The sequence below is a fragment of the Canis lupus genome, chromosome 9 (genome assembly GCF_003254725.2).
Source record: "Canis lupus dingo isolate Sandy chromosome 9, ASM325472v2, whole genome shotgun sequence".
In the NCBI taxonomy this organism is placed as follows: domain Eukaryota; kingdom Metazoa; phylum Chordata; class Mammalia; order Carnivora; family Canidae; genus Canis; species Canis lupus.
In genome coordinates, this window is record NC_064251.1 from 23,693,605 (window position 1) to 23,702,478 (window position 8,874).

Below are 8,874 nucleotides of genomic sequence, written 5' to 3' on the forward strand. Positions count from 1 at the left end.
TGTCAGTGTCTGTGTCCCACTGAGGCAGGGAACAGCATCTTCTCCTTAGAATCCCATGTGTTGTGCCCAGGAAGAGGCCCAGTCCTTGGCTGAGGAGAGCAGGAGAGGTGTGCAGAGGAGGGCTGGGCAGGCTTGGGTTCCTGTGTTTGTCCGCTCAGGAGGGGCAGGACTTCCCTTCCTCCTACCGGCACCAGGCAGTAAGGAGTCAACACACGCCCGCTGCTTACCCTCACACCCCAAAGTCAGACTGAACTCTGAGAAGGGAGAGGTTTTGGCTAAAGGCCCTGCTGGTGCTGGGGTAGGGTGTCCTGTCCTTCTGACGCTCTCCCAGGAGACCCAACCCCACCCCGAGTCTGACTGGCTCCAGTTTGATCTGCCCCTCTCCAGAGGAGGACTAGGGGCTGAGGGGCTGGATCTGTTTAACCCTTGCTCTTCTTGTACACACATCTCCCAAGTCCTGGTTTCTTCAGGAGCAAGTGGAGAAGGAGGGCTCTGAGCCATGCAGCTGGGGGTTCTGGCCCTGCTCAGCCAGCCCTTCCTTTCTGAGGACCCAGATTGGGAAGGGAAGTGGGAGGTGCCACGGGCAGCCCGGTGGCTCCGGGGTTTAGCGCTGCCTTCAGCCCGGGGCCTGATCCTGGAGACCCACGTCAGGTTCCCTGCGTGAAGCCTGCTTCTCCCTCTGCCTCCCTCTCTCTCGCTGTCTCATAAATAAATAAAATCTTAAAAAAAAAAAAAAAAAGGAAGTGGGAGGTGCCTGAAGAGCCAAGGGGAAGCCTCGAGACGGGGACCTGGGGACCAGCTGGCAGTCTGGACTTCACAGGTCTGGTGGAAGCACCGTGGGACCACAGGTGCATCCTCGGCTGGGGACACAGGAGTGCATCTGACCTGTGGTGTGAAGCAGCCCCTCCAATCTCTGCATCTCCCTCACATGCACCTGCCCAGCTGCCCTGTGAGCTCAGGCTCGGCAGCCCCTGAGGCTGAGAGCAGCAGGAAGATGGTGGCTGGCATGAGGTTGCTCCCTTGCCCGTCAGAGGCAGAGCTTGAGGGAGAGGAGTGCAGGGCTCAGATCAGCTTGAGTTCTGACCCAAGTTGAAACCTTGATCTCAGATCCTAATCTCTAAACGGCACTTCTCATTCTACCTTTGTGGACACCTGTGAGCGTGGATGGGCTGGAGTTTATGGAAGATGACAAATATTAAATCCTCCCTTGCTCAGTGTCTGTGTCTGGACCATTAAGTTTCCCCTTTCCCCACCCCAACCCCACGTTCCCCTCTGCCTGTGTGGTGACCCATCTGCGTCCTGTCCTCCCACTAGGCTGTGTCTCTGTGAGGGCAGGAGCCATGCCTGCCTGGTCTGCTGCCACATCCCTAGCACTTAGCCTGGCACCTGCCCAGCGTCCCTACAAGAGAAATCCCTGCTAAAAGCATGAACGTTGATGAGCTAGAGGATGGCCTCCTGCACCCCCTCTTTCCCTCCCTCTTGGCTTCCACCACCATTCAACTCCCCGCCTCCCAGCCTCTGGCTGGGCACCAGCTGGACCCAAGAAGGAGGAAGGACATTTACTGGAGACAAACAAAATACTTTATTATCACCAAGTTTGGCTACAGTGAGAAGGTACGGGCAGAGGTGGAGGATGAAGAGCTGCGTGTTCCTCTCACGTGTCACATAACCCCCCCATCTTTCCCTCCCCACTTCCAGTCCCCCTCAGTAGGGCCAACACATGACCCGCTGGCCAGCCCTTGAAGGGTCAGAATCCTGACCCTGGTGAGAGTGGGGCAGGTGTCAGGATCTTGTCATTGTTGCCATAGGGCATCGAGAAAGAGGAGAGAGTGATGCCGAGGCTCCCCATAACTGGAAGTCAAAATATTCCCGAAAACGTCTTAAAAACTAGATTCCCCAGCACATTCGTGGGACCCCAGGGTCAAGCCTCCCCACTTTGGCTGCCTCTGCCGGGTTTGATGCCTGTGGGGAAGGGGACGTGAGGAGAAGCGAGACAGCCCACCTGGCACGTGCAAGCCAAGCTGGTGAGGCCAGAGTGGGGGGGCACCCAGTAGGGGAACACTGCTGTTTAAATATTAAACAGGGTTGTTTTGTCTCCCACCTGGAAGACTTCCTGATGCTTCCATGGGCCTCAAGGTGGGTACCCTTGGGGTAAGGGGGTCACTGGGATTCTACCCAGTGCCCACCACAGAGCCAGGCCAGGGAGCAGTCACAGGAATCAATACTTGGTATTTACCTATCTACCTCCCCGTCCAGGGGACAGGAAGACAGGGGCTTTTCTCCCTGCAAAAGCAGGACAATGAAACTCAGAGACGGCAGGAAGGACCCAAGAGTGCAGGGCTCCTTTCTGTTTGTCCTCATCTTTAAATATTAGATTTAAATAAACATAAATATTAAATAAAGATAAATACACTGGCTGGGGAGGGTTTTGCTCAGGGTTTGGCAAAGTGGCGCAGAGCGCGATATGCCAGCTCCAGGAAGCTCTGCAGGTTGGAGGCCACCAGGACACCTCCTGCCCGGCGCTGGAAGGCCGAGGTGAAGGCTGGCATGGTGCCCTGGGTAGGTGGCACGGCGGGGGCCATTCCTAGATCTTCCATCTGTGGGGGGAAAGATGAGATCTGCAATCAGGCCCTGCTGAGTGGGCATTTTTGAATAAGGAAATGCAAAGGGGTGACAGGCCATGGAAGGTGACACCACGCAGTTAATGGTGGAGTCAGGCCTTGAACCCAGGTCTGTTTCAGGGTCCAGTGACCTGGTTCCTGCCCTCATCCAGGGAGAGCGGGGAAGGGCCAGCAGCAAGAGGGGCCTGGGATGGAGTGGTAGCTCCCGACACACACCCTGGGAATGCTCTCACCCTGGCCCTAAAGAACCGGGATCCCAGGCTTGCAGCCTGATCTTTGGGGACCGGCTCCATCCAGGCCCCTAAGGCTTGCCACTTCCCATGAGGCTCACCTGCTGCCAGATGTTGATGGCAAAGTCGGTGGTGTCCAGCTGCAGTGTGTCCAAGGTGGGCGCTAACTCGGGGGATATCCCTGCCAGGGCCTGCAGGAGGCCCTGGTAGAGGAAGAGGCCGCTGTGGAGTTGACGCAGGCAGCCCATCTGGGGGATGGAGTAGAGGAGTCAGGACGTGCTGCCTGGGACGCTCCTCTCAGGGCCCCACATTGGAGCCTGGGGGTCCAGGGAGACTTCCAGACCATCCTTCCCTCTCCTTGTTGCCCTCCTCCCCTCCAGAAACTCACCAGCTGCAGGGCCTGGCTGGAGCAGCTGCTCAGGGGAGGCTGGGGGATGCCCAGAGCGTGCCCGAGCAGCACCAACTCCTCAGGATGGCACAGCTGGTGGGTGGCACACTGGGGACAGTAAGGATGCTGAGTGAGGGGCACCTGACAGGGCCACGGCTGCTCCTGTTTCCTAACCTTCCCCGTCTCTCCCAGGTCTTCCCCTCTCTCCCAGCCCTCCCAGGCCGCTGCCAGGCTGCTCAGCCCCATCCTGCCCTCCACAGCGATCCTGGCAGGCCGGCCCGCCAGCCAGCAGCTGCTCTGAGCCCTGTCCCTGAGCACTCTGTTCCCCGGTTCCTAGCCAGGCTTCCATGGCTCCACCTCTGAGTTTCTTCCCTTTCCCTTGGGTCTCTCCTCTCCCACGTCCCTCCCTGATCATATCTTCTCTCCATTCCCTTTCCCACCCTCAGCTCTTCCCCCCTGTGCCTGCCCTCAGCTGTCCGCTCTGGGTCCCCCTTCCCAGCCCCGAGGTCCCCTCCGGTGCTCTCCCTCACCAGCGTCTCCTGCAGCGCCGTGCCATCAGCCTGGACCTTCCTCATTTGCTCTAGGCACTTGAGCAGGAAGCTCTGGGGCAGGGGGCCGGTAGGGCCCAGGGGGGCGGCTTCTTGCACCATCCAGAGTGCGCTGTGCCACAGCAGCAGCTGCAGGGCTGAGAGCAGATGGGGTGGGGGGCTCAGGAGCCCTGCGGTCCACTGCAGGGCCCGGGGGCCCTCCCAGCCCTCTGCCACTCCAGCCTCCCTCCCTGGGGCCAGGACACTCACCGGTCAGCTTCATGGGGCTCTGGGCTGCAGGCTTAGCCGAAGGTCTGGGTGGGTCTGCAGGCTCTGGGCTCTGGCAGGGACGGGCTCCAGAGGGCCTTTATAGAGGAGCCCATGGAGGCCCGGGAGGAAATTACCTGGTGCCACGACCAGGGCTTAGTAATAATTTCCTAGGATTTATGCAAATTTGGTGTCAGGACAATGTAGGGGGGCACTGGGACAAAAAGCTGTTTGCGAAAGTTTTGTGAAATTGTGGAATCTCTGATCGTTCTTTGACGTCTGATCCCCCTCACACTCTTCCTCCCCTCAGCCCCGCCCAGGCCGAATTGCCCCAGGGTGTTTGATCTGAAGCACTGAACTAAGTGAGCTTGAGCCACAGATAAGAGCCAAGGAGCCTGGAGGCCAGTCAGGCCCACACTGCCCAGGCAGGCCAGGGACAGCCCCTTCCTCCCTCCCTCCCTCCCTCCCTCTTTCCCTCCCTCCCTCTCTCCCTCCCTCCCTCCCTCCCCTGCCTGATCTGCGGGAGTAGCCCCCTGGCGCTACCCCCCTTGGGATCCCCGAGCTACCTGTTCCCTAGACTCTAGAGTCTAGAGTTGGAGGGAAGAAGCTAGTTGCCCCCCTTTCTACCCCTCAAACTCCCAAGAGGCTGCTTTCCTGAGTCCCCCTCCTGAGAGGCCAGGGGCCTGAGATGGGGCCGTTGGGATCTAGCCTCCTGTCTCCACCCCATACTTTGATGGGCACCATCCCAGGTCCCTATCTTGAACTGGTTAGCTGGGAACCCCCCACTCCCCCCCATGACTCATTCCTCCAAGCCCCCGGAATCCTGGCAGAAACCAAAGGAAACCGGATGTCTGTCCCAAATGAAGCAAGACCCTTGAGGTTCTGGGGCTCTGGGTTCACCTGACCTTGCCCTTCCTCCTCCTCCTGCGCTCCCCCTCCCTCCAGTGGTGTCCCAGCACTTGGGAGCTGGGGGAAGGTCCCTGACGTGGCTTCCCGGTCACTGCCTGCCAGAGTGTGCGCTGCCCTGAGGCGGAGAACGGCTGGGGGGCAGAGAGAAGAAATTGCCCTAGCCCCAAACCCCAGAACCGCGCCAGTCTCTGATTCGGTTCTAAACCCCATGAACTGGGCCGGAGAGGGAAGGGCCTAGCCTAAGGTCAAGGAGAGCCGATTCCGACTCAGGGTTGCAGCCTGGGCCTCAGATCAGACTTGAAGGTTTCCCACGGCCACGGGCCGGCCTAGCTGGCTGCCCTGCCACGCCCAAGGCTGTCACTTTCTGTCTCAATTTACCCCAGCACCAGCCAAGGAAGGACACCTTTTGATGAGGAGTGGGTGTGTCTGTCTGGGTGAGGGCATCTCTGGGGCGGGGGTGCCCCCTGGTGGCCACAGCTGGCAGGGCCTTCACCTGTTGACTCGCATCCTGCCTCTAGTCCCCTGTCCTCCCAGGGCCTCAGGGTGCTCCCCACTTCCACCTCCCGCTGGGTAGCTGGTCACCATGCGCTGATTGGGGCCAGCTCTGTGCCCAGCTCTGCGGCAGCAGAGGGGTGGGTTTGGAACTGGGGGGCAGGAAATTCACTTCCACAAACGTGTCCCTTCATCCTCCCCCAAAGAACCTCCAGAGGACTCATCTGACTCCACAAGGCCCCTAACCTTGTGCTGAGCCCTCTCCACACAAGGAGAGCAGTATGCCTTTCTTTTTTTTTTTTAACATTTATTTATTTTTTATGATAGACATAGAGAGAGAGGCAGAGACACAGGAGGAGGGAGAAGCAGGCTCCATGCCAGGAGCCTGATGCGGGACTCGATCCCGGGACTCCAGGATCGGGCCCTGGGCCAAAGGCAGGTGCTAAACCACTGAGCCACCCAGGGATCCCCAGGTATGCCTTTCAATAAGCCTATGAGAAAGATACTAGAACCATTTCCCCTTTTACAGAAGAGTAATCTAACCTCAAAGAGGTTAAGTAACTTGGCCAAGTGGCAGAATCAAGGTCTGCTCTCTGCCACAGTCTTAAATTCTTTTGTTTTAAGATTTATTTATTTTATTTTAGAAGTGGGGGAGGAGGGGCAGAGGGGGAGGGCGAGAGAATCCCAAGCAGGCTCCCCATGAGCACAGAGCCAACACGGGGCCTGATTCCACCACCCTGAGATCAGGACCTGAGCTGCACTCAAGAGTTGGATGCTCAACCGACCGAGCCACCCAAGAGCTCCTTAACCATCGGATCTCTTAACCAGTGTTTGGCCTTCCTCACCAGTGGCTGGGCAGCCCCAGGCCCAGACTCTTATCTTCACCTATAGTCCAAGTGTGTAGGATGTTTGATTGAGAGAACACGTTAATTCTAACGAGGGGGGCCAGAAGGGTGAAAGGACTCAAGATCCCACTTGAAGAAAGCAGGCTGTGTTGACCAGGGGAAGGGAAGGAGGGGGTTTGTTGCCGGGTCTCCAGGGCTGGAAGTGGCCCAGGGAGTGGAAGCCACAGCCGGCGAGTTTTCAGCTCCACAGAGGGAAAGAGCTTTCCAATGATCAGAAGTGTTAGAAGATGGAGTGGGCAGCATCCAGGGGAAAGTGAACTGCTCATCCCGGGAAGTGTTCTGACATCCATTCCATAGGGAGAAAATCCAAATGTTGGCTGACACTTATTTGACACCTCTTGTACATCAAGCACCTTCCATTACACTCTTGTCATTTCATCCTACAAACCTAGTAAAAGGATGTGGGTTACTCCCACTATAGACAAGGGACAGCCTCAGAGAAGCGAAGGGTCTTGCCCAGATCACAGAACGAGTCATGGCAGAGCAGACAGGATGTGACACCAGGCTTCTCCAGCTCGCATCCTCCCCATTACACTACCTTCCTGTTCAGATAGCTGTATTGGAGAATGGCTCAATCCAGACTTAAGCCTTACCCGAGGGACAATAAAGGCCAAGTAGAGAGCCAGGGCTTGTTAGAAGCCATGATGCACTGGCAAAGGCACTGGCTCCAGAGACCCCTACTGGTCATTCCACCGTCCAGCCTCCTAAAGGCTTTCCCAGGTGTTTCTCAAAGGCCAGAACCGGTGGCGACTTCCCCTCATGCTTCCTGTTTTCATCTGGTCCTGGACTTGGAGCCTCTTTCTAAGGCCTCTGGAGTGACTCATTTGTTGCAGACTTGGCCTGTGAGCCAAGATCTGTACACCTCGAGCTAAGAATGGGTTTCACATTTTTAAATGGTTGGGGGAAAAAATCAAAAGAATATTTCATAACATGTAAACATCCTATGAAATTCAAACCCCAGGGTTGTTAAATAATTTTGTTTATATATTGTTTATAGCCGCTTTCAAGAAGTGCAGCACTGAAATGAAGAGTTGTGACAGACCATATGGCTCAGAAACCTAAAAAATGTGCGATCCGGCCCTTTAAGAGGTTTGCACACCATGTACACAGTCCCCTGTAGCAGGAGACTCCCGGAGCTGTCCTCAGTGGCATCCTATGTCCGAGCAAACCAACGCGCCCCAGTCGGGGAAGGGCTAAATAAATCGTGGTCCATTCATACCACATGCGCCTCCCCCACCAAGTCGTCACAGGATGAAAACTCCTTGAGGAATTTGCGGTTTCGCAGTGCCTAGGACAGTGCTGAGCCTGGTCTCACCACCACTAATCTCAAAACCAAGACTGAGTGGAGAGCAAGTTACATTCATGTGATATATCATTTAAAAGTGCAAGACACTACTTTAATGTAACAAAATGTATTAAAGCATAAACTGGAAAGCTGCCCAACTGAATTCATCAGAGTGGCTGCCTCTAGAAGGTAGGCAAGGGTCTGGGAAAGGAACAAGAGCGGCTTCCTCAACAGTTTGTCTTGGTTGAGGAAACTTGCATGATAACCAGTGTCACCATTTATTAAACTGGGGGGGAAAGCACATGGATATTTGTTATTCTTCCTGCTTCTCTATTTTTTTAATAGTAGTTTTCTATTTTTTTAATAAAGATTTTATTTATTTATTCATGAAAGGCACAGAGAGAGGCATAGACACAGGCAGGGGGAGAAGCAGGCTCCATGCAGGGAGCCCGACGTGGGATTCGATTCCGGGACCCGGGATCGTGCCCTGAGCCAAAGGCAGACACCAGGTGCCCTTCTGTAGTTCTCTAATTAAAACACCACCACCACCCAGAAAGTGGAGAACACGGTGAGCTCTCCAAGCATAAAAAGGGCAATAAGCTTCTCTGGGAAGAGAAAACCAAGCTCACGGGAATGAATTACAAGAAACTTCCAGACAGCAAGCAGACAGAAAAAGAGTCCATAGACTCAAGGTGGGTGAGAACCAGGGAATCACAGCAAGTCATGAAACCCTTCAAAAAAAAAAAGTCATAAAACAAAACAAACAATTGCACCATCCAGAGTGCGCTGGACCAGGGTGACACACTCTCTGGACCATCTGTTACCAACCAGGAGAGGGTCTGAGGGACTAAGGGCTTGGTGCTGGGATTTATAACCTTGGGGGTTCAGTTGGTAGAGCACGTGACACTTGATCTTGGGGTTGTAGGTTCATGCCCTACATTAGAAAGAGAGATCACTTAAAAATTGTTTTTTCTTAGAGTGCATGAGTGACCACAGGGGAGGGGGCTGGGAGGGGAAGAGGAAGAAGGCAAGAATCTTAAGCAGGCTCCACGTCCAGTGCAGAGCCCGATGCAGGGCTTGATCTCACAACCGAGATCATGACCTGAGCCAAAACCAATAATTGGTGGCTTAACCGACTAAGCCAGCCAGTTGCCCCCAAAATAACTTTTTTTTTGAAGGGTTTCATTATATGGCAGGGGGCAATTTTTTCTTTTAAAGGAAGTGGCCAATGCCAGATCACTGTGACCATG

At 55.3% G+C, this 8,874-nt stretch overlaps 1 protein-coding gene across 1 annotated transcript; it reads right to left on the bottom strand.

The window, feature by feature from the left end:
- Positions 1 to 1,558: 1,558 nt before the first annotated feature.
- On the bottom strand, positions 1,559 to 4,432 carry CSF3 (colony stimulating factor 3). Its single transcript, XM_025440821.3, has 5 exons — positions 4,037 to 4,432; positions 3,770 to 3,924; positions 3,240 to 3,347; positions 2,953 to 3,099; positions 1,559 to 2,597 (listed from the first exon to the last, which is right to left on the bottom strand). Exons 1-5 carry the CDS (start codon positions 4,047 to 4,049, stop codon positions 2,433 to 2,435), a joined length of 588 nt encoding a protein of 195 aa, XP_025296606.3. The 5' UTR covers positions 4,050 to 4,432; the 3' UTR covers positions 1,559 to 2,432.
- Positions 4,433 to 8,874: the final 4,442 nt, after the last annotated feature.